Here is a 25,595-nt window from a genome sequence, read left to right on the forward strand (position 1 = left end):
GACATCTACTGTGATAAAGTCTACTCTCCTCTGCTGTGTAATCAATTATTGTAAATGTAAATGTTATCAGGAAATGATCAGACAGGAGAGGAAACACTGTTAAATGTTCAGTTTCTATGCCAGTGTGATTAAAGTGGTGGGTGGGTTCTTTTACATTTTGAGAGAAGCCAATTGAGTCTAATAACAGATTAAATGCCATGTTGAGGCTGTCATTTTTAGCATCTACATCGATGTTAAAATCACCCACACTAATTATTTTATCGGAGCTCAGCACTAAATCAGATAAAAAGTCTGAGAAATCAGAGAGAAACTGTGTGTAAGGCTCAGGTGGGCGATATATGATAACAAGTAAGACTGGTTTCTGAATTTTACAGCTGGGGTCGACAAGGCTAAGCATCAGGCTTTCAAATGAATTAAAAGTCTGTCTTGGTCTTTGGTTAATTAATAGGCTGATGTGAAAAATTGCTGCCACACCACCCCCTTGGCCTGCGCTTCGAGATTTCTGGTAGCTAGAATAACTCCGGAGTGTTAATTCATTTAAACTAACCTAATCATCTTGCTGCAACAAGGTTTTTATATAAGGCAGAGTAAATCAATTTGTTGATCAATTATTAAGTCATGTACTAACTGAGACTTGGAGGAGAGAGACCTAATATTTAATAATCCACATTTCACTGTTTTACTCTTTGGTTCAGGTATGGATACTGTATTGCTCTTTCTTTGTGATTTTTTTTTTTATGTTTTAGTTGTTTATTGCTGGTTTTTAGTTTGTTTTTTGTCTGTTTGGGAGCTGACACAGTCAATGTGATCCACACATTGAAATGGATTTCATGTCTTTTCTGTCTGATGACTACGTTTCTCTGATGTCCAGTTTAAATTGAAGAATAATGTGGAGCTTGGTTAATGTAATGCACATGAAGCCAGAGCTAAAACACATCACCATTGCAGTGAAATATGTGCAGCTCTGGATTAAGATGGAGCCCTGCACATTTTGATCTTGTTATTTCTGGAATGATTGGAAAGATTATTTTCAATATTATGGCTAGAGTAAAGTGTAAGAGCTATTTGCACTTATAAAGAATAATACTAAGACTTTTACCTTTATTGTTTCATAAAAGGTGTCCACAATTTAGAGGTTAAGGGCAGGAAATTTTATTAAAGGCATAAGAGGAAAAAAAAAAATCCCCCCAAAATAATCAGATTACTTAAACTCTACTTATCCAACTAGGCTGCTCTGAGGTAATGTTGAGTTTGTTCTTTTCTTTGGTGAAGAGAGGTTGGAGGAAGGATGAGCAATCAGCTGGGCATCTACTGGAATTATGATGTAAATTAAAATCCTTCTAAATTAACCCCCTAACACAGCAACAATGAGCAGACGAAAAGGAATGAATTCACAGGTTGGACAGGTTTTCAACTGTGAACCCCTTCGATCCAATCTTTTGGGCTGCTCATCTTGCAGAAGACAAAAATCTTTTCTTTACCTCACTTTTTCACCTTCTCACCCTTTCTCCCCCCTCTCCTACTGGACGTCACATCTTCTCACACCTTATCTATCAATGTATATCTATCTGACAAGATTTGACAAACAGTTAAAAATGTTTAAACTTGTAAAACGCTTCATTACATTTTCATTGTTATTCTTAACATAAAGAATTCACATTGAATCACATCTGGATGTAATCCCCTACATTTCATTCAGTTTATGTGATTCTACTTCAGTTAGATTTGTCTTTAGGACATTTTCACATGAACATTCATTGTAACATAATCCAATTTTCAATTTAAATGCTTTTTAGAATTCAGTTAATTGCCATTTATTTCTTTACTTTTTATCCAACCTTTTTTTTTATGAAAACATACATTTTGTTTGCCAGATATTCTTTGAGATTAGTAGCTCCACTGTGTCACATTATACATCACACACACCAAGGTCAGACACTCTGAGGCCTGTTATTAGAATCACTGTTATTCTATTCTCTGATTCATTACACTGGTTAACTTACACATTTCATTTGTTTTATGTATTCTGGATTATGTGTGTGACGAGGTGGTGGCACAGTTCTTACTTTCCTGTTGTCCTTCAGACACACACACAAAACTGCCTAGCTTGAAGTTGGATCATGTGTACACACACACACACACACACACACACACACACACACACACACACACACACACACACACACACAAAGAACTCAGTCATTATAACAGCCATTTGTACTACTCAAACACTTTTGCATTTGTTATCAATATATTGATCAGATTTACATTGTGATTTCTCTTAGATTAAGAATAAAACTACTTTATAATTAGGAAAAGAGAGAAAAGCTCTGTTTTAGCACTCTGATCATTTTTTATTACATATGTTTTATATTTTAAGACCTTTGACCTTTGGTCCTTGAGACATGGTGCTTGTAAAGTCCCTCTATAATCGGCACAAAGGGACTGAACATGTAAATGTAAATGCAGTGTATGTGTTACCATAGCATATTGATACATACAGTATTCTCTTTGTGCTTTTACAGATTACCTCGAGAAGCAACCCCAGAACAGATCAATAGTAAAATTGTTTTTTGGACTGTTGGGCGGATATATTATTGCCATAACTGGCCACCGAAAGGGAGTGATCATCAACATGACTACTGAGGAGGTTGACATGGCAGAAAAAACTAAGCAGGGTGGTCGCATCATCCGTGTATGTACTAAAACTATATAAATCTAAGTATACATAGACATTTTTTTATTCAGCTGAATAAACATGTTGATAGGTTTGTAGCTTGAACCTATTCTCTGGAACGTTGAAGACAATATAATTACACAGCAAAAGCATTGAACACCAAGTAGGCAAAGTTCTTCGTGTTACTCATGCATGAGGGAGACCTGCCTGGAGTCAAGTGTCGTTCCACCACTTGACCCCCGTCAGACTCTCAGCCAGGTTCCCCATAGCACTCCTTTTATTGTGGTTACATGAATATGCATAGGGTCATTAACATATAACATCTTACATAGGTATACATGTGAACAAAGAATACTGTGTGTGTGTGTGTGTGTGACTTCCCTAAACCTGCTGGTCTGGAAGTCCAACAGTTCATCTAAACAAAAGGCACTTAGCCTAAAACATATATAGCCACGTTTATCCTACCATAAAACAATAAGAGAAGGTACGACCTCTCCCATGCTCCCAGAGTGCTCTCTAATGCACACAAAGTTTGCAGACTATTAAGGATCAAACCTCTACCAATCTAAAACTAATTATAAAACTCTAAGCATACATAAGTAAATATTTCTAAGCATAAATGACAATAAACAATACAAAACCTAACACATGTCTTTTCATGTATTAGGTTAAACAGCACAAAACTCAAAGATATCATGGGCAAGCAGCTGTCCCCCTGTACAAGAATGAGTATACCTGGTTGCAGCGTTACAATCATATCAGAGAGTATGTTGAAGGCGGTTCGGAGGCACCGACTTTTTTCCACAGTTCTAGTGGAGGTGTTCTTCATAGACTACCGGTATTTTTCAAGGCAGCCTGGGAGATGATGAATCTGGGGATTGCCCCCACCTTCAACATGCTACGTTCCTCCTGTAGCACTTACGTGAGAAAACCTTTCATTTTTATTTTTTGACACACAATGAAGTAGGTTGAAGTGTCATGGGTTTTATTCATGTGGTTTCTTTTTAAAACATTATTCTTTCAGGCCAAGCGACAGTTGGGACGTAAATCTTACGACAGAGTGGCAACATTTATGTGCCATGATGCCATCACAGCCAAAAGATTTTATCAAGGTTATTTAAATAAGCTAAAGTGAAGTCATATATTTATCTATACACTTACATTTACTAATATTTAGTGATATTGCTTTGTACAGCTGAGGACCCTGCAGAGGACACACTCCAGAGCCGAGCACTGACCACCAATGCAATTGCAACATATGCAGCAAATAAAAGGAAAAGGAGAGAGGACAGAGGATCTGTGCAGGACGAGGACAGTGAAGGATCTGAAAAGGAAGAGCAGCAGTCATCAGGAACAGAGGAGCTTTTAGACAGAACGCTGTTCCAGTGTAGCAGTAACAAGGTATGTGTGCCCTGATTCCCTTGGTAAGAGTTTTGATTGGTTGCACTTCTTTCATATATAATCATTTACTCCATCATGAACAAAACATATTTAATTTGTACCATAAACAGATGGTGAGCCCAGGTCAGGGTGAGGGTGCCGGTAGTGCCGGAGCCACAATAAGAGAAACTAAACAGGATTTGAAAAAGGGGGTGGAGCATCTACAAAAAGTGACATACCAGTTGCGCAAGAGAAAAGTATGTAATGTATGTTCTTGTGCTTGTTTTTAGTGTTTTCACTGATTACTAATCTTTTACCTTTTTACTTTTACTTTTCTAAAATCAGATGGTCATCTTTTACAAAAATGATAGGACAGATGTGGGGAAACTCACACAAGAAGACAATCCAGAAGAGGAGGAGGAGGATGAAGCGAGGGAATGGGTTCCTAAGGTGGGCAGGAAAAATCCAGCAGGGTTTCTTCTCCTGCAGTTAAAGATGTAAGTGTTTTGTTTCCAAACATCCATGAAAAATGAGTAAAATATATATTTTTCTGCTCTAAAAGCAGTCTGTTAGCTCATCTGACGATGATGGGACAGATGACTGGAAACCCACACAGGATGAATCTGAAGGCTATTCAGAAGAGGAGGAAGAACAAGAACGTAAAAGGATTCCTAAGTTAGCCAAGAAAAACAAAACTGGGTGTCCTATGCCACAAAGAGAGGTGAAATTCATCCTCAGTTTAAGTGCTTCCACAATCTATCTATCAAAAATGACCAAACATATTGTTGTCTTCTCTGAAAACAGATGGCGGCAGCATCTGAAGAGGATGGGACACATGATAGCAGACCCACACAGGATGAATCTAAAGACGATTCAAAGGATGAAGCAGAACATTTGGGACAAATGATTCACAAAGTGGCCACGGAAAAGGTAAAATTTGTTCTCAGTTTCAATGCATTCAACAAAATATGTCTTTGTATTCTTTGACGTCAGATGGTCAGCTCATATGAAATATGCAAGGAGTAAAGGTATTGAAGGTACATGATTTTAAATACCTGGAGTCAAGCATCCGAAGCAACAAGCAGTGCAAAAGGCCAGGCAGGGGATGGCAGGGCTCAAGCTAGGATTTGTTTGGGAGTGACCAGAATGGAGAAGATTAGAAATGAGTGCATCAGAGAGACAGCTCATGTTGAGCGGTTTGGAGACAAAGTTAGAGAGGCAAAGCTGACATGATTTGGACATATGTAGAAGAGGCATAGTGAATATATTGTTCCATATGGAGCTGCCAGGCAGGAGGGAAAGAGCAAGCCCTTAGAAGAAGTTCGTGAATATAGTGATGGAGGATATAGATAGGGTTGGTATGAACGAGGAGGCGGCTATGGATAGAATAAGATGGAGGCAGATGATCCACTATAGTGACCCCTAAAGGGAGGAGCCAGAAGAAGAAGAAGAACTCAGCTTATTCGAAGAGGATGGAACATGATGGGAAACCTTCACCAGATAAATTCAAAGACAATTCAGAAAAGATGTGTTTGAGGAAGAGGTGAGTTAGCTGCAGTCCATTTTTAGTGAGGTCATGAGGAGGAGTAGAAAGCTGCAGTAAATCTAATGATCGTGCTGGTGTATGTATAATACCAGCAGTGAGTTCTGAGGACTTGGACGGTCCAAAAACTATTTGCTAACAAATCAGCACAGGCACTTATAGTGGTGCACTATTACAAAATGCTTTTACTCACAAATAGTGGGCTAAAGTTCATTCCTTGCAGTTTGATTTGTTTCTAAAACCATAAATACCAACATGAAACTGATTTATAATTTTTTTCTTCTTCTTGCATTTCTGTGTTTTATATGTACAGGACAGGGAAACGGCGATGAGCTCATTACGATTACAACACCAAATTCCAGTTGTTACATAACAAATCTGAACATTACATCTAGATGAGCTAAAGTAACCTTGTTTTTCTTTGTCGATCATCATTTTTCAGATGCAGCAGGCCTATGTAAGCCAAGACAAAGCAATGACTGTGAATAAGAGTTCAGAAAAAAGGGTGATTCACCAAACCAGATGCTTGAAGAGGCTCACTTTTCATCAGTCAACTCTCTTTGAAGACACAATACCAAGATCTGGTAACCGGAAACCAGCAGCTGTAGTAAAAATACACAAGTTCAAAGAACTTTAAGGTGAAGTGGTATTTATTTATTTCTCATATGGTCTTAGATAACAACAAGAAAGACCAAAGTGGAATGTCATCTGCAGCAATAATAACCTCAGGTAAATATTAACATTATATTGCACAATATGAACAATGTTAAGTTAATCAGTAAGTAAATGATTATTTTCTTAAAATAAAGAACAACTGGAGGAGAAAGAGATACAAGAAGAGTCTCTGGAGAAGATGAAGAGTGAAGGCAAAGAAGGGAAGAGAAAAGAAAATGTACAGCAGGAGCCTCTGGAGAAGATGAGCGGCAAAAAGAAAAGGAAGGAAGAAAAGATACAGGCAGAGCCTCTGGAGAAGATGAGCGGCAAAAGGCAAAGGAAGGAAGAAAAGATACAGGCAGAGCCTCTGGAGAAGATGAAGAGTGAAGCCAAAGTAGGAAAGAGAAAAGAAAAAGTACAGCAGGAGCCTCTGGAGAAGATGAAGAGTGAAGCCAAAGTAGAAAAGAGAAAAGAAAAAGTACAGCAGGAGCCTCTGGAGAAGATGAAGAGTGAAGCCAAAGTAGGAAAGAGAAAAGAAAAAGTACAGCAGGAGCCTCTGGAGAAGATGAGGAGCAAAAGGCAAAGGAAGGAAGAAAAGATACAGGCAGAGCCTCAGGAGAAGATGAAGAGTGAAGCCAAAGTAGGAAAGAGAAAAGAAAAAGTACAGCAGGAGCCTCTGGAGAAGATGAGGAGCAAAAGGCAAAGGAAGGAAGAAAAGATACAGGCAGAGCCTCTGGAGAAGATGAAGAGTGAAGCCAAAGTAGAAAAGAGAAAAGAAAAAGTACAGCAGGAGCCTCTGGAGAAGATGAAGAGTGAAGCCAAAGTAGAAAAGAGAAAAGAAAAAGTACAGCAGGAGCCTCTGGAGAAGATGAGGAGCAAAAGGCAAAGGAAGGAAGAAAAGATACAGGCAGAGCCTCTGGAGAAGATGAAGAGTGAAGCCAAAGTAGAAAAGAGAAAAGAAAAAGTACAGCAGGAGCCTCTGGAGAAGATGAAGAGTGAAGCCAAAGTAGAAAAGAGAAAAGAAAAAGTACAGCAGGAGCCTCTGGAGAAGATGAGGAGCAAAAGGCAAAGGAAGGAAGAAAAGATACAGGCAGAGCCTCTGGAGAAGATGAAGAGTGAAGCCAAAGTAGAAAAGAGAAAAGAAAAAGTACAGCAGGAGCCTCTGGAGAAGATGAAGAGTGAAGCCAAAGTAGAAAAGAGAAAAGAAAAAGTACAGCAGGAGCCTCTGGAGAAGATGAGGAGCAAAAGGCAAAGGAAGGAAGAAAAGATACAGGCAGATCCTCAGGAGAAGATGAGCGGCAAAAGGAAAAGGAAGGAAGAAAAGATACAGGCAGAGCCTCTGGGGAAGCGAATTAAGATTATGAAATAAAAGAAGGAAAAATCCACAGAGTCCTCAAAGAAATGGCGAGAGAAAGTCTCAGAAAATAAGGTGCATGAAAGAGTTTTTAATTAAAAGTGATCATCTAATGAGTTACTGTCACCTTTATTTTCTGGAATCACTGGTGCTCTCAGACTTGACATTATATAATTCCACCATATGTGAGATCAGTCAAATTAAGAAAGGAGACATGCTTCTTGAAGAAGTAAAAATCAAAGCTTAAGATATAATGTCAGTATGTAAATGTTGAAGTTTTGGGGTATGTTGTACTATACAGTCAAACCATTTGATGCCATTTGGTCCTATATCTACACAAGTTTCAGTTGTAAAATCATAAGGCTAATAAGTTCACATAAACTTCATAACTTAATCAGAATGTACATAGATGTCCTACCACTGGGGGAAAGACCAAGCACCACAATCTACCACATCTTCTGAACCACTTGCTCTCATCCACATAGGGAGCCGCATTGAACTTGTTAATCTAACAAAAGAAAAAGTGACCTCAATTTTGCAGCGGTTTGCACATTTGTTCTCCCCCCTGCCTGACATTACTTTGCTTATAGAGTGCTATTTTGAAATGCAGCCTGGGGTGATAATGCATTCATAGCCTGACTCGAGCACAACAGGCAAATTGTTCAGAAGAAAATGGGCAAAATGTTGAAACTGGGAGTGATAGAAGAGTAACACATTGTGTAGTGTTTCCTCATAATTCTTGTAGGGAACAAAGATGCGTCTATATAATCTATAATTGTTAATCAGTTCTTGATAATCCCCTTTCTGAAACACAGTGATTACTACCACCTGGACTATTGAGTCTTGTACTAAATTAATCTGGATTAAGTTAAAACCACTAGTGCTAGGGTGACTTAACCAAACTCAGATTGCCTATAAAACATGGGGTGGAATCAAATTAGCTATACCAATGGCTGCAGAAAAGTGACAGTGGTCAAACAACATCATTGAGCATGACAAAACACTTTTGAAGACAGCAGTCTCCAGATACCTCATCATTGAAGACAAACGACACACATCTATTGTGGAGAAAATTCGGTTCAAATCAATTTTATTTATATAGCGGCAAATCACCACAACATTCGCCTTAAGGCACTTTATATTGTAAGGTAGACCCTACAATAATACATACAGATGTAAACCCAACAATCATATGACCCCTATGAGCAAGCACTGTGGCCAAAGTGGGAAGGAAAAACTCTCTTTTGACAGGAAGAAACCTCTGGCTGAACCAGGCTCAGGGAGGGGCGGGGCCATCTTCTGCGACCGGTTGGGCTGAGAGAAGGAAGACAGGATAAAGACAGAAGAGAGAAAGAGATTAATAACAGATATGATTCAATGCAGAGAGGTCTATTAATACATAGTGAGTGAGAAAGGTGACTGAAGAAGAAATGCTCAATGCCTCATTGGAATCCCTCAGCAGCCTACACCTACAGCAGCATGACTAAGGGAGGATTCAGGGTCACCTGATCCAGCCTTAACTATATGCTTTAGCAAAAAGGAAAGTTTTGAGCCTAAACTTTAAAGTAGAGATAGTGTCTGTCTCCAAAATCCAAACTGGTTCCATAGAAGAGGGGCCTGAAAAGTGAAGGCTCTTCCTCCCATTCTACTTTTAAATACTCTAGGAACAACAAGTAGGCCTGCAGAGTGAGAGCAAAGTGCTCTAAAAGGGTGATATGGTACTACAAGGTCATTAAGATAAGATGAGGGCCTGATTATTTAAGACCTTGTATGTGAGGAGCAGGATTTTGAATTCAATTCTGGATTTAACAGGGAGTCGATGAAGAGAAGCCAGTACTGGAGAAATATGCTCTCTCTTTCTAGTCCCCGTCAGTACTCTTGTGCAGCATTTTGGATTAAATGAAGACTTTTCAGGCAGTTTTTTTGGACATCCTGATAATAAAGAATTACAGTAGACCAGCCTAGAAGTAATGAATGCATGAACTAGTTTTCCAGCGTCGTGCTGAGACAGGATTTCTAGAGATGTTGCGCAAATGAAAGAAAGTAGTCCTACATATTTGTTTAATATGTGCATTGAAGGACATATCCTGGTCAAAAATTACTTCACGGTTCCTCACAGTGTTACTGGAGGCCAAGGTAATGCCATACAGAGTAAGAATCTGGTTAGATACCATATTTCTAAAATGTTCAGGGCTGAATAACCTCAGTTTTATCTGAATTTAAAAAGCAGAAAATTAGAGGTCATCCAGGTCTGCCCTGGGACAAACCTGTTGGACTTACAACAGATAGAGCACCCGCAATGTGTGGTGAAAAAAGAGAAGTATTCGGCAGGATTCGAGTAAAAGATGCAGGATGTGAAACATACGGGTGAGTTAACAGCATATCACTGCATCATACACCAGCAAACGCTGTGTAGTAATGTCCTAAAAATGGAGCATGTAATGAGTACTGTAACGCAAAAGGTCAATTGTATTCTAGCTAAAGGTTTAAATTACCGTAAATTTCAGTCTTTTGTGCAGGAAATAGATTCAGAGTTTGCCGACATTCCTTATCATACAGAGGTCCATTGGCTGAGTTGGGGAAAAGTTCTCTTTTTTTTTTTTTTTTTTCCTGTCCCGTTTGGCTCTTTTTGCCATCAGAATTATTGTCTAAAGGCAAAGAAAGATGCCCAACGGATTTACTTTACCAAATTGACCATCCCAGCCTTGCCATAATGGTCCATTTGATTCACCTTTTATTGTTTATTTTATTTTCACTTGCTGAATACGGGACAGACTTGACTGGAGGAAAGAAGGGGAGAAAGAAAGAGGGAAAGAGAAACAGCTGAGAAGAGGGACGGGGGAGAAGGGCAAAAAACAAAACCAACAGAACGGGCAGAAGAAAAAAAAAAGAAAAAAAATGCATATATCGATCACCTGGATCACCTGTTGAGAAAGAAAAAAGAAAACAAGCAGAAGAAAACAAGAGTAATAGAATAAACAACATCACAATGATATATGGGAATATGACAGTAAATACTAAATATTAAACATTATTGTGCAGCACATAAGATCAACAGAACACAGTGTGCTTTGAGGTAGGAGCCAAAAAGGGTGTAGTTTGTGTGTGTGAGCACCCGTGTGTACACCTGTGACCATGGACGCGCTTGTTTTTTTAAAAGGTTCCTTCATGTAATGATCTGCTAGAGGGTGTGGGGGGGCCACAGCCCCGTCCCCCAGGCCATGAAGCAGGTATGGAGGATATCAAAACTCCAGACATCCAGAGGCCCTCAGAACACAAGAGACCAAGGAAGACCAACAGAGGGGCAGCCGCGCCACTGTCCCAGAAAGAGCTGAGGAGAGTCCCAGATGAGGGCTCACTCAGCAGCCGCGGAGCAGAAGCCAGGGGGAGTTGCAGTGACGCGCCCGTGAGCTCCGCCGGCAGCCAGCTGTGCCTCAGTGACCGAGCCCCAGGCCGAGAGGCCGGGGGCACCCCACCTCCGAAGTGGCCCGAGTGAGCCCCAGGCTCCAGGCCCCGACAAGCGGCCACCAAGGAGTGAGCCGGTGTGTACCTGGACGCCCATCCCCAGATACAAAGAACCACCAACGCACCGATGTCTGAGGGAGTCCGCCACTGGCAGGGGAAGTGGTGGTGGGGGGAGATAGGCCTCCAAACCTTGGTGTCTGATACCCAACCTGACATATAGACACAGACATACAGGCACACACAGACACAAACATCCATTCCCCCCCTCATGCTCTCATATACACTCACTCCACACTCAACCAACGTGGAGACAGACATAAAGAGACGCTGTACACACGATCACACTCCCCAAGCGTACTCTACGAACCGGGTCTACGAACCCTGCGGTGGGGAGAGGCAGACCGCCCCGACTCCGCAGCAGCAGGGAGGCCCCACACTCCAGACCGCAGTCGGACGGCCAACTCCTCCTCCTAGCCCCCCTGGGGGCTTTGTTGAGGAAAATAACTCAAAATGTTAGAAATATTCCAGTGTTAGAAAATCAGCACTGCTCAGTGTTAGCCATTGTTAATCTTCAAAACTGACTAGGTTACTTTTAAACATATAACACTGTCAAAAGTGTTAATTTAACACTCAGAGGTGTGGACCCATATAGACACTCTCTAGTGTTAATTTAACACTGGAGATTTTGCTGTGAAACACACACAAAGTAACTCCACCACAGTGCCTATTTCGGGTCACTTTTGCCAGTCCAAGCCCGGGTAAAGGAGCAGGGTTGGAATTGTGACATTAAAAAAAACAATAATTGCTAAAAGAAATTTAATTTGTAGTTCTAAATAAACTCTAAATGCATTTAGGACGTTTTTTACTCACATTATGTCTCTTCCATGATGTTATTTCTCTCTCCAACAACATAGGTTACAATTAGATTAGCATGACCAATTATGCAAATTAGACAATGACGTCATTTGACTTCTAGCGACTTTTAGGACAACCAATAGCAATTTTCCTTACTGAGGAGTTGGCAACACTGCCTCTGTCTTTGGTTCAGCTGACTGGAGCTACTTTTACATTTAAAACAGTAAGAGCTAAACTCACCCTCAGCTTTTATGTGAATGGAGATTATTATTAACCACTGTGGTGTAATTTTGTGGTGAAGACTGTATTTCTCTGCATACAGGGAGTACCACATCTTGCTGGTTGATGATTCAAACGCTGATCCAGCAAAAGTCGGCCAGAAAAGGTGAGGTGGCTACAATAAGTGATGAGTAACTCTGAAAATTGTTTTGAGGGAAATATTACTAAAAGATTGGAATGAATCATCAGGACACTAGAAAGACTACAAGAATTGACTTTCTCCTGTTTTTTCTTACAATTTTGTTGTGTTTTGATTAATAAGCTATAATGTTTAGCAAGTTACTCAGGTTTGCTAGCAAGTTCGGTTACCTGGTTGCAGATTTAGTTAGCCGATTATTTTGCAGGATATTACACTGCTGTAATTTCACAAATGTTGTTTGTAATAATTCAAATATTTAAAAAGTGTGTACAATATATTTGGTGACTCCCCCCCCCCCCCCCCCAAAAAAAAGAAAACCCTATCTGAAACTTTAATATCTTATTTTAGCATTAGCATAAAGTTAGCATAAATCCCTTACACTCCTGTTAGGAAAATTTTATTTTAGTCTGTATGCAGCGGAAATATTTTCGTTTTCCTGAATAACTCTTTTTTTTTCTAACATGTGGATCTTCTTCAGCAACTAAGAACCAAATTAGTAGTTGGATGAGCATGCTGTGTGGGTCTAAATATTACTATTTTAATTTAAATTCGTTTGTTTAATGAAAGACAGTTTGGTTCTCTGGCTAGGCAAGGCACAGTTATAGGAGCTAAAAACATAAACACAGATATGTGAAAATATTTTTTAAAAAGACTAAAAACCTTTAACTACACTCAACAAAAATATAAACGCAACACCTTTGTTACTGCTCCTATTCCCTATGGGATGGACGTAGAGACCTAAAATTCATTCCAGATACACAATATAACCATCCCTCCCAAACAGTGGTCACAAATCAGTCCAAATGTGTGGTAGTGGGCACATCTGCTATATTGAGATAATCCATCCCACCTCACAGGTGTGCCACATCAGGATGCTGATCTGACATCATGAGTAGTGCACAGGTGTACCTCAGACTGCCCACAACAAAAGGCCACCCTGGAATGTGCAGTTTTTTGCGCTATCGGGGGTCTGGGGACCCAGAACCGGTCAGTATCTGGTGTGACCACCATTTGCCTCATGCAGTGCAACACATCGTCACATGGAGTCTATCAGATTGTCAATTGTGGCCTGTGGAATGTTGGTCCACTCCATTTCAATGGCTGTGCGAGGTTGTTGGATATTCGTGGGAACTGGTACACGCTGTCGTATACGCCGGTCAAGCACATCCCGAACATGCTCAATGGGTGACATGTCCGGTGAGTATGCTGGCCATGCAAGAACTGGGACATTCTCAGCTGCCATCTGCCCTGAACAATGTGAACCATGATTCATCCGTGAAGCGCACACCTCTCCAACGTGCCAGACGCCATCGAATGTGAGCATTTGCCCACACAAGTCTGTTACGGCGACGAGCTGGAGTCAGGTCAAGACCCCGATGAGGACGACGGGCATGCAGTTGAGCGTCCCTGAGACGGTTCCTGACAGTTTGTGCAGAAATTGTTTGGTTGTGCAAACCAATTGTTCCAGCAGCTGTCTGGGTGGCTGGTCTCAGACGATCTTGGAGGTGAACCTGCTGGATGTGGAGGTCCTGGGCTGGTGTGGTTACACGAGGTCTGCGGTTGTGAGGCCGGTGTGATGTGCTGCCATATTCTCTGAAACGCCTGTGGAGACGGCTTATGGTTGAGAAATGAACATTCAATGCACGGGCGACAGATCTGGTTGACATTCCTGCTGTCAGCATGCCAATTGCACGCTCCCTCATTGCTTGTGGCATCTGTGGCATTTTGCTGTGAGACAAAACTGCACATTCCAGGGTGGCCTTTTGTTGTGGGCAGTCTGAGGTACACCTGTGCACTACTCATGATGTCAGATCAGCATCCTGATGTGGCACACCTGTGAGGTGGGATGGATTATCTCAATATAGCAGATGTGCCCACTACCACACATTTGGACTGATTTGTGACCACTGTTTGGGAGGGATGGTTATATTGTGTATCTGGAATGAATTTTAGGTCTCTATGTCCATCCCATAGGGAATGGGAGCAGTAACAAAGGTGTTGCGTTTATATTTTTGTTGAGTGTATATTGGCAACTTATGTTGGGGAGAGAAGTGTGTCATGACTTAAGTCTCAAGAAGAGGTTCCCAAAGTGTGGGGCCCGCCCCCTGGGGAGGGGGGGGGGGGGGGCAGAGCCATTGCAGGGGGGGGGCATGGTAGCATAATGGACAGGTTTTTGGCGGGGCTTCCACACATATGCAAAGCAGGGTATGAAGCATCGCCAAATATGTTTCCAAACCAACTGCCTTCCAAGCCAAAGACTAGAAAATATTGTGAAGCATATCTTCCCTTTGGCTTTACCTGCACAAGGCCAAGATAGGCCTCCCCTGCAGAATTGGTTTTCCCTGCGTCGGGAGCACGAACTGGGTTCTCCAAATCACAGACAAACAGTATCCCACATTCTTGATGTTTAGGTCACAAACACTTCTTATAATGACCAACTATATGGGCTCAAATTGTGGTCATAAATATTTTGTATTTGTAAATCAGGATTTGTATGTGTAAAACGAATTCGTATGTGTGTAAAAAAAGGTTTGTGTGTGAACTGAGCCAAAAATACACGTGAAACTCTGCACTCAAGTTTCAAGTTACAAGTACGAATTTTGACCCTATTTTTCTTCCTTTCATCTGATTGGCCAATGTCATGTCAATCACAAATTTAACTATCCAATCAGAGAACAGATAGGTTTGGCTATTGGAGGGGTGCTTTATGGAGCTTCAGGTCCTTGAAGGGAATAAATGCCCTTTTACATGCCAGCCCAGCGTTTTCCTTCATCACCACAAGGGAAAACAGTCTGTGGTCGTCCGAGTTTGGTGATTTTTGTGTGACAGGTTTACGTGCTTAATACAGGGACCTCTAGAGCCTTTTCAACAGCGCTGCGGACCTCGGGGTGGGGAGGGGGGGCAGTGTTGTGGAAATGACAGTCTTCACTAGTGGGGATAGTTACAAAGCATTCTTCGTTATGAATTAGCATACATGTTTTTACTGAACATTTGAAGGACCAGCAAAAAAAACCCAAACTCTTGTAGAGGACATAAAGTCAGAGATAGAAACGACAAGGAGCAGGTGCATCTAGTACAGGTAGAGCTGCTGCAAAAACCCACAGAGCTCAACAGCCAGCGCAACAAATTCTGGATCCTTGGCCTTTAGTTAGCATTAGCAGCACATGCTGCCGCCGATGTGAAAGGACCTTTAGGCTGCGCACTGTGACTCACAGCAATGCTCCCAGATCAGCACTAACTTTGTGTTAAACTAATCCCAAAGTAATAATGGTATTTATAACCACTGATATACCACAACTTTATCCTTTCAACAGCTACTGAAAGTTAGGGGTAGTGATGTGTGGATCGATCCTGAAATATCGGTTCCTCCAATACCAATCATTTCTGTTCTAGAATCGATTTTCACATTAAAATATCGATATTTTAGTAATTTAGGGTGATAAATGCATTTTACAGTGTTTATTTATCAGATAAAATACGTTAAATGTCACCGTTATTATTGGCCAGCCCGGAAACAGCGGGGGTGTCCAAATTCAGAGGCTGCTTCCACCTGAGAACCCGGCCTTCGCGGTCTAAAGAAAGCCGGGTAGTGACCATCTCCCCCACCAGTTGTAGAGCCCTCCAGGTGGCTCGACGCACCGGCGGCACCCTGCTCCAGGGCTGGGCCCCCATGCACCCACCCGCCCACAACCCCGGCAACACACCAACCAGGACCCAAGCCCCCGAGGCCCGGCCCGGGCCCCAGCCCAGAGACGGAGCGCCCCCAGAACCTCACGCCCGTCCCGGACCCACCCAGGGGCAGCCAGGCTACCAGCTCAGTAACCCACGTCCGTCAGCACAGACCCTCCCCTAGCCCCGCTGCACGCAGCCGCGAGGAAATAGTCACCTGAGAGCCAACAGAGCCCCTAACCGGACATGACCGCTACCCCGGGTTGAGCCCCCCAAGGAAGATGCCTCCGGGGAACCCCCCGACGCCCTAAGCCTGTCCCTACCCCCACACCAATCACAACAGTGAAGGCGGGACCAAACTATGACCCCCCACCCCCACTAGGTGATGGAGCTGATAAAAGGAGCCCAGAGCAATTGATCTGATGTGGTGGCAGAGGCTGTATCAAGACTAATATGATCTAATAGATAATTTCTATATTGGTTAGAATTAAGATTATTTTTATTTTTCCAGTTCATGAGGACAGTTTTCTTGGCTATGCATAGGGCAGTGAAAACCATATGGGCTATATTCTTTTCTGAAGTGACATTATCTAAGCTGCCCAACAAACACACTAAGGGGGAAGTTGGAATGTTACATTTCAGACACTTTGATAAGTCTTCACATATCTCGCGCCAAAACTTTTGCACTGGTGGACAGAACCAAAGAGCGTGGATGTAATTGTCTGGTGTATTGCCTTGACAGTGTGAGCAGTTGTTGGAAGATGTAAAGCCCATCTTGAACATCCGATGACCTGTATAGTGCACTCTATGTAGTATTTTGTATTGTATTAATTGCAGACTGGGATTTTTAATTAATTTAAAGGTTTTTAAGCAAATCTGAGACCAGAAGTTTTGGTCTAAGCTGACTGATAAATCTGCTTCCCACTTTGCAATAGGAAGGGATATTGATTCATCTAATTTAGAAAGTGTTCTGTATATTTTAGATAATAATTTGGGGGATTTAAGAGTAAGAAAATGTGCCGCACTTAGTGGTGTTTGTAATTCAACTTGACTGAGGTTAAATTTCTTTTTTACTATGGATTTAATTTGTTGATATTCTAAAAATCTTGTCGATCCCATATTGTGCAACTAGTCTGTCAAATGGAATAAATTCTGTTCCCTCTAATATATGTTCTAAGTATTTAATTCCTTTACAACTCCATTCTGGGAAATTAATCATATTATTGTTTTGTAATATGTCTGGGTTATTCCAGATAGGTGTACGTTTGCATGGGATTAATGAAGATTCCATTATTTTTAGAAACTCCCACCATGCTGTCAGAGAAAAGCTGATGTTGATACTTTTAAAGCATTCATGTCTTTTGATGTTTGAGCTAATAAATGGTAGGTCTGAAATCTCTAGATCCTTGCATAGTGCCTGTTCAACATCTAGCCAGGGCTCATCTAAGAAGGTATATTTTAACCATTCTGAGATGAACTGAAGCCTGTTGGCTAAGAAGTATTGGTAAAAATTAGGCAGATCTAATCCTCCTCTATCCTTGGTTCTTTGTAGCGTTTTTAAGCTGATACGCGGGGGTTTATCTTTCCAAAGGAATTTGGAAATATATGAATCCAGAGATCTGAACCAATCTTGTGATGGTTTGTTAGGGATCATCAAAAATAAGTAATTTATTTTTGGCAAGATCATCATTTTTATAGTGGCGACCCTTCCCATGAGTGATATGGGTAAAGATTTCCATCTAGTCAGATCGCCTTCTACTTTCTTTAGAAGTGGGATGTGGTTTAATTTAGTTAAGTCTGAAAGCTTAGGAGAGACATTAATACCTAAATATTTAATATTTCCGGATTGCAGTGGGGCAGAGGAAGAATTATGGAAGGAGCAGTTAATGGGGAGAACTGTAGATTTTGGCCAGTTAATTGAATAATCTGAAACTCTTGAAAACCAGTTTATTAAAGTAATTACCTCAGAGAGGTTGGTTTGTGTGTTTTGCAGAAAAAGCAACACATCATCCCCATAGAGACTGACTTTATGTTCTATGTTCTTACATTTTGTTTTATGCCCTTAATTGTTGTAGCCTGTCTAAATGTTGCTGCTAGAGGTTCGATAAAAATTGCAAAAAGTGAAGGGGAGAGTGGGCATCCCTGTCTGGTGCCCCTCAGGAGACAGAAGCTGGAGGATGTCTGGTCATTTGTTCTGATACGAGCTGTTGGGGAATTGTATAATATTCTTATCCAGTTTATGAAAGAGTTTCCAAAACCAAATTTGTGTAAAGTTGCGAATAAAAATTTCCAGTTAACTCTGTCAAATGCTTTTTCTGCATCTAGAGATAATATTATGGTTTCGATGTTTTTATCGTATGAGTAGTCTATTAAATTAAGTAATCTACGAGTGTTTGTTGAGGAGTGCCGACCTTTTATGAAACCAGTTTGGTCAGGATGAATTAAGAGGGGGGTCATTTTCTCTAATCTCTTTGAGAGAGCTTTGCAGATTATTTTAAGGTCTACATTTAAAAGAGAAATTGGACGATAGCTTGAGGGAAATAAAGGGTCTTTGCCTGGTTTTAGCAGGAGACTAATGTTGGCAGAATTCATATTTGGTGGTAGTCTGTCATTTTCCTCGATTTCCTGCAACATGCCGTGGAATACTGGTGCCAAAATTGTCCAGAATTCTTTGTAGAATTCTGCAGGGAAGCCGTCTGGACCTGGAGCCTTATTACTGGCCATACCTATCAGGGCTTCCTGGAGTTCACTTGGCGTCAGTGGCGAATCCAGTTCCATTGCTTCACTGTCTAGTAATTTTGGAAGAGTTACGTTGTCAAGAAACAGATCAATTTCATTTTTAGATGGGTTTATTTGTGGTGAGTATAAAGTTTCATAGAAATCCCTAAAAATGTTGTTTATTCTTCCAGGATCATATATTGTGTTCCCCGATAAATCTTTAGCAGCACATATAGTTGTTTTTTCTTTCTTTATTTTTAGCTGGTTAGCTAGAAATCGACCTGATTTGTTACTGTGTTCAAAATTCTGCAAGCGTAGTCTTTGTATAAGGAATTGTGTTTTTTTATTAATAATTTCATTTAATTCTAGTTTTGTTTTGCATATTTTGTTCAATGTTTCCTGATCTTGGTTGCACGCGTAGGCTTCTTCTAGTGATTTGATGGTTTTTTCTAATTCCTGAATATTTTTGTTTTCTTCTTTCTTTTTGTGTGATGAGAAAGAAATTATTTTACCTCTCATCACAGCTTTCCCTGCTTCCCATAGAACAGAAGCAGATATTCCGGGAGTGTCATTAAAGTCTAAATATGAAATCCATTCCTTTTTAAAATATTTAATAAAGTCTTCATCTTTTAGTAGAGATATATTAAATCTCCAGTTTTTTCTTGGCGTAGTGTTATTCTTGTGCATTAGTGTTAAAGATACAGGAGCATGATCGCTGACAGCTATAGGATGAATCTCAGTGTCTGAAATGTCACACAGCAGTGAGCTGCTGACCAAAAAATAATCCAGACGAGAGTAAGAGTGATGAACATGCGAGAAAAAAGTATATTCCTTACTGGTGGGGTGAAGAGAGTGCCATGCATCGCAAAGACCAAAGTCGCTCATATACTGATTGATTATATTTGTGGACTGCCAATTGCGCTGAGTTCCTGTTGTGTTGAGCCTATCCATGTCTTTATTTAGTCCAAGGTTGAGGTCACCGCCAAGAATGAGTGTGCAATCAAGGTGTTCAGAGAGTGCACTAAAAAATCCGTGGAAGAATGAGGGTTCATCAACATTTGGACCATATATACTTACAATACATAGTTTTTTGTTCAATATTGATAGTTTAATAATTAGAAATCTACCCTCTGGATCTATAACTGTATCGAGTACTGTAAAATTAACATTTTTATGTATTAAAATTGCTACTCCCCGTTGTCTAGAATTATAACAGGCTGCAAACACGTTAGGAAACTCAGGTGTTTTAAGTTCGTTTAATCCTGTGACAGGTTTGTGAGTTTCTTGTAATAAAACAACATCTGTAGTTTTGTAGTAGCCTGTAGTTTTTTAAGCTGGTTAAATATCTTTAACCTCTTTCCTCTGGAGCCAGCTCCATTTACATTCCATGTGACAAACCTCAGCATGCCCATAATTGTGTGTGTATGTCTAATGATGTACGCTGGGTGTTTCGTTTAGACAGGTGGAGAGGATGTGGAAACATCACTTGTTTGTAAAATAGAAAGAGAAAAAGAAGTGTGGTGAGAGGCTCCATAAATCTGACTATGTGTGTGAATATTCACTAATATGAACAAGCGTGGCTTGTGTTATGTGTCCTGCAAATCTGTGCGTGCTGTGAGGCTGTTGTGAATGTGCTGCCATTGAGCTGATGTGTTTGCGTGATCGTGGTGTGAAAATATGGAGAAATAGAGGGTGTTGTTTGTAGGTGAGTGGGGAAGTGGGTGATCACAGCAGTGAAAGACAAGAGAAAGAAAGAAACCACATGAACTGTGAGCAACACCAAAAAAAAAGAAACGAAACGGAAACATTCCAATTAAAGCAATGACGGAGGGTGACGGTGTTATATCTGCTATGACATCATATTGATATTACTAGGTTAAACTCATGTTAAAGGAGAGAGTGTGAATGAATAAGAAAAGAGTGTAGCGGGTTCTTATCTGGAGTGCAGTCAATATAACCACGGTGTGGTGCCGGGGTTGCTGTAGAGCTGTCCGTCCACGTAGAGCCGGTCCACGGCGATGACAGCACGGGAGCCTTTCTGGATAAAGCTACGTCGAACTGGGAACAGGACCTTGCGTCGTTCCAGGATCTCTTTGGGGAACTGGTCGTTCACGCTGAAGTCAGTTCCTTTCAGCTCTCTGCCGCGACTCTTCACCTGTTCCTTTTGTTTGAATTGACCGAATTTGGCCACAATAGGCCGTGGTCTCCCGGTCCGCGACCGCACGCCCCCCAAGCGATGCACTCTAACGAAATCGATGTTCTTTACGGTGTCCTCCGGCAGCTTCAGGTGGATTTTAATGAAGCTTTTCACCGTTGCCTCTGCGTCCTCTCCGGCAGATTCTGGAATACCAGAAAACACAAGATTATCTCTCATGCTACGGGCTTGTAGATTGATAACGGATTCTTTTATTTTTTTATTTTCAATGTTTAGCTGGGTCACGTTATCGGTGAGAGATTTAACCGACTCCCGTAGCGTGGCATTTTCAGCGGCAAGCGTTTCCACCTGCTGCTGGCTGAATTCCAGGGATTCTCTCAGAGATTTAGATTCCCGGTGTAAGATCTCCACCAGGGCCAGCCTCGCATCGAAACTGGACAATCGCTTGTCGATTGACTCCAGGATGTCTGTGATGTCTTTGCCGGCAGGCGATGATGTACCGGGGGAGTCTGCTGGGCGACATCTCTTCGATGACGGCGTCTCAGTTTTAGCCGGGGAAGATGCACTCAGGGCCTTCTTCATTACTAAATCTTGAAAACAGCGGTCGATGTAATCTTGGAGAGCGTCTAAACTCTCCCCGTTGTCATCCAGGGTGATAAAGGTGATAGGACAGATGATGTTAGTTATATGACAATTGATTAGTATATTTGGTAATACTGAAGCTTGAAAAACCTTTGTTAAACTCTATGCTACCATTTGCTTTTTTTTTCTCCGCCAAAATCTCTGGCGTCTGACGTCACCTACAACATGGGTCGCTTACCTTGTCTGTCACTTCCCTGATGGACAAGGGACTTTCTCTGCAGGAGGGGAAGATACAGGAGAGGTGGAGGAAGATCTCAGCCTGGGCGTTTACTGTCTTATGTAGACTGGAAGATGAGTGGATGGTGGGGTGGGTGCAGTTTTCTCTGTGGTGGGGTTGGGTGGACTGTCCCGGGCTCTGTGGGGCCGGGAGGCGCTGCTGCACTGGGCCCCGGTCTGGATGGGCCTGGGCCCCCTTTCCCTGGCGGGTCGCGGAGTGTGGGAGTGCCTACTGGGGTCAGCGGGGGAGCTGGCCCCAGGGAGGGGTTACCTGCCCCTCCCTTCCTTCCCTCCCCATCTCCAGCTGCCTCCCTCTTCCCGCTCCACCACAACCACCCACACATGTAGGGCCTTGGAGTAGGGGTATGTCACCAGGGTGCAGAGGAGGCTACCCCCCCCCCCCCCCTCTGTCCCCTTCCGGCTGCCTCTGCCTCAATTTTATCCCACAACTTAGACATTCACATTATTCACACTCTCATTACACATACATATAGGATCTTGGGGGTGGGCACAATCACGGAGTCCATATTACCATCAGGGTGTACACCTCACCCCTGGCGTCGTTGCCCACCTCTCAATTTTAAATACACTTAGACATTGAGGGCTATCAGGAGGGACTATGCGCTTACCTGCTGCTCCTTGGCAGGTAGCTCCATGCCCTCCTGGGTTTTAATTGCACCTTAGAACACACATGCATCAACACTACAATGAGCGGGTGGAGGGAGGTTTGGAGTCTTCTCCCACCCCCATTCTCTGCGGCCTGCTGGAGCGGGAGGGCTAGGAGGAGTTGGCCGTCCGACTGGGGAGGAGTGGGGCCTCCCTGCTGCTACGGAGTCGGGGTGGTCTGCCTCTCCCCACCTCAGGGAAAAGGGTAACACCACCTGGGTCTGGGTGCAGTTCCCCCCACCAGGGGCAAGGGTACCTAGACCCGGTTTGTAGAGTACGCTTGGGGAGTGTGATCGTGTGTACAGCGTCTCTTTATGTCTGTCTCCACGTTGGTTGAGTGTGGAGTGAGTGTATATGAGAGCATGAGGGGGGGAATGGATGTTTGTGTCTGTGTGTGCCTGTATGTCTGTGTCTATATGTCAGGTTGGGTATCAGACACCACCTCTCTGGGGACACCTCAGGCCCTCCAAGGTTTGGAGGCCTATCTCCACCCACCACCACTTCCCCTGCCAGTGGCGGACTCCCTCAGGTGTCGGTGCGTTGGTGGTTCTTTGTGTCTGGGGGTGGGCATCCAGGTACACACCGGCTCACTCCTTGGCGGCCGCTTATCGGGGCCTGGAACCTGGGGCTCGCTCGGACCACTTCGGAGGTGGGGTGCCCCCGGCCTCTCGGCCCGGGGCTCGGTCACTCAGGCACAGCTGGCTGCCGGCGGAGCTCACGGGCGCGTCACTGCAACTCCCCCTGGCTTCTGCTCCGCGGCTGCTGAGTGAACTTGTATTTGTTTAATTGTTTACTAAACGTAAAAGCAAAAAAAGCTTGGGAACCACTGATATAGGGAGTGATTTGATATCAGGCTGTACATACCTCTATCTCACACTGTTAGTACTTCCAGCTACAGTTGCTAGGAGGTTAAACCTAGTGTCTAATAAATTATTCTAGACAATATTTTTTCTGTTGGTTTTCAATCATACTTTGACTTCTCACCCCCTCCTTTCCAAACAGCTAAGAAACAAGCTGAATCAGGATCATAGTGGCAGGCTTCAGCAGCAGAGAGACAGCTTGAACAAAAGGAACTTGGAAGTAGCTGCGATGGACCGTCGGTTGGTTGAACTCCGGGAACGGCTCTGGAAGAAAAAGGCTGCTTTGCAGCAGAATGAGAACCAGCCAGTGAGTTTATATAGGAAAAAAATATCAGCAAAAGTAGATTTCTACAATTTCAAGGTTTTTTTGTTTGTTTTTTGTACAAAACATTTATTTTTGCTTTGTTGTTGTTTGCTTAATATACAAGTACTGATCGAAAAGGCTGCAGCAGTCAAACATTTCTGCTCACTCTAGGTGGCTTCAGACTGTACAGCCCCACAATATAGCATGGGCTCCAGAGTGGCAGCGGTGGGGCCGTACATCCAGTCATCCTCCACATCAAGCTCTCAGGGGCCACCTGTGCCGGTCCGCCAGGAGATTCTGGTGAAGCCAGCATACCCAGATGGCACTGTCACCCTGCCCATGGCTGATTCATCACTGAAGCCACCTCCTAGGCCTGTCAAACCAGCCTCAGGTACATGTTTCCGTGATGTAAGAAATATATTTTTCTATGTTTTGAGTCTGTCCTAGCATGCTGAAACACTATTTGAGTCTGAGTTAGTCACTTCTATTTCTAGTACCAAAACTCTACTTGATGTAGTTATCTCTGCCTCACAGGTTTCAACACCTTAAAAACAAGCAAGATCTTTGACTGGGAAAGCTCATTTTCCGAATCCAGTAGGGGTTACGAGCATGCCTCCACTCTGCCTCGCATGTCGAGTCTAAGCTGCCGCAACTCAGGTCAGTTAGGTCCTGTTTCTGTTTTACCTTTTGCAGAAAGAGGATTTAAACTTTCTATGCCTTTACAATCATTTGTTACTACATTTCTAATCTGACACATAAACGTTCAGGCACGCTGATTCTTTGAGACATTGAGACATTCACTGAAAACCTAATTTAAGGATGGTCTATCCATGCATTCATAGAATACCATGTACAAATGACAGGCTAATCAACCTGAGAATAGAAGGAATGAGATCTGGGAGATAGAAAATTGTTTAAACAAAGTCCCATGGATGTTAGAGTTACTTTCTCTTTTCTAGGTGGTGAGACCGCCATAGACAAGAGCTACTCTGGGTCCGACATTCCTCCTCCCATCCCCTCACGATCTAATCGTTCCACAGAGAACCTGCTCAGGGACAATCAGGTATCAGTGGGCTTCCATTTAGTCTCTACATCTCATACAGCTAAAATCAGGAGAAAATCCTGTTTTGTACATACATTAGCCGCACCTGACTAAAAGCCGCAGGTGTTTCAATGTTGACTTATCATATGTAAGAGAATATGCACAAAGCGAATTGTCAGGAAAGAGATGGCTGTTTGGAGACACACCCCTTTTATTAATATTTTGAAAAACAAGTTATGGGTACATATTTGCATAACTTTTTAGGTATATGTACAAGTAGCGGTAATTACAAGTACGAAACATATACTGTGCTTCATAAATGAGTAAGAAATGTAGTACATAACAATAACCTACAGCACACCAGAAAAATAGCTTCGGACTACCTTTTAGGCTCAGGTGCAGTGACACGGCTTTAACAAGAAGAAAAGTCAGTCATTCACCACCATCTTTCTCTTCTTCCTGCGCACTAAAACCACCAAAGTCCTCTTCTCCAGTGTCGGAAACGAACAGGCTCAGGGTGGCTTCGTCATCCACTCTCAGCTTCTCTCCTTTGTTGTCACTTTCAAAACCAAACAAATCCTCGTTGTCAGTGTCAGAGTCGAACACCCTCAGAAGGGCCGTGGCGGTGTCCTCCTCTCCATCATGCAGCAGTCCAGCCCTTCGAAATCCGTTGGTGATCGTGGATGTTTTCACACTTTTCCACGCTGTCAGAATCCACCGGTGGAGTTGAGCATAACCTGCTTTTCGCAAGTTTATCGCCGCTCATCATCCACGCCTCCCGCTGAACGCGTAGTGCTACTTTGAAGTTTGTTTTTCGCGCTACTTCGTACGGCACTACGTTGCCTGGCGGACGGACATGTGACCAACATACAACTCTTGAACCCCGATACTGTGTGTCTGATCACATGCCCTTTCGCCAGGCAACGTAGTGCCGTACAACAGCGGAACAAACAAAACAAATCCTCTTACGATATCAC

At 42.5% G+C, this 25,595-nt stretch overlaps 2 protein-coding genes across 21 annotated transcripts in view; both read left to right on the plus strand.

Annotated features, from left to right (window-relative positions):
• Positions 1 to 7,724, plus strand: part of LOC113013696 (uncharacterized) — a 20,764-nt gene extending 13,040 nt beyond the window's left edge. For 7 of the 20 annotated variants that reach the window (XM_026154814.1, XM_026154826.1, XM_026154809.1 and 4 more), the window contains 11 exons: positions 2,526 to 2,695; positions 3,345 to 3,599; positions 3,702 to 3,789; positions 3,873 to 4,078; positions 4,189 to 4,314; positions 4,403 to 4,507; positions 4,620 to 4,778; positions 4,862 to 4,987; positions 6,043 to 6,184; positions 6,276 to 6,329; positions 6,410 to 7,724. In XM_026154814.1, coding sequence (XP_026010599.1) covers positions 2,526 to 2,695; positions 3,345 to 3,599; positions 3,702 to 3,789; positions 3,873 to 4,078; positions 4,189 to 4,314; positions 4,403 to 4,507; positions 4,620 to 4,778; positions 4,862 to 4,987; positions 6,043 to 6,184; positions 6,276 to 6,329; positions 6,410 to 7,623 — 2,645 coding nt within the window. In that variant the 3' untranslated portion in view covers positions 7,624 to 7,724. The remainder of the gene's footprint in view (positions 1 to 2,525; positions 2,696 to 3,344; positions 3,600 to 3,701; positions 3,790 to 3,872; positions 4,079 to 4,188; positions 4,315 to 4,402; positions 4,508 to 4,619; positions 4,779 to 4,861; positions 4,988 to 6,042; positions 6,185 to 6,275; positions 6,330 to 6,409) is intronic. The other 13 variants (XM_026154818.1, XM_026154823.1, XM_026154817.1 and 10 more) reach the window with 13 other exon arrangements.
• LOC113013773 (apoptosis-stimulating of p53 protein 2-like) overlaps positions 7,624 to 25,595 on the plus strand; it is a gene marked incomplete at its 5' end in the record, with an annotated part of 25,815 nt that continues 7,843 nt past the window's right edge. The window contains 5 exons of the mRNA XM_026154921.1: positions 7,624 to 7,683; positions 23,415 to 23,579; positions 23,748 to 23,967; positions 24,111 to 24,233; positions 24,536 to 24,639. Of these exons, the coding sequence (XP_026010706.1) occupies positions 7,624 to 7,683; positions 23,415 to 23,579; positions 23,748 to 23,967; positions 24,111 to 24,233; positions 24,536 to 24,639 (672 nt within the window). The remainder of the gene's footprint in view (positions 7,684 to 23,414; positions 23,580 to 23,747; positions 23,968 to 24,110; positions 24,234 to 24,535; positions 24,640 to 25,595) is intronic.

The sequence above is a fragment of the Astatotilapia calliptera genome, chromosome 20, assembly GCF_900246225.1.
Source record: "Astatotilapia calliptera chromosome 20, fAstCal1.2, whole genome shotgun sequence".
In the NCBI taxonomy this organism is placed as follows: domain Eukaryota; kingdom Metazoa; phylum Chordata; class Actinopteri; order Cichliformes; family Cichlidae; genus Astatotilapia; species Astatotilapia calliptera.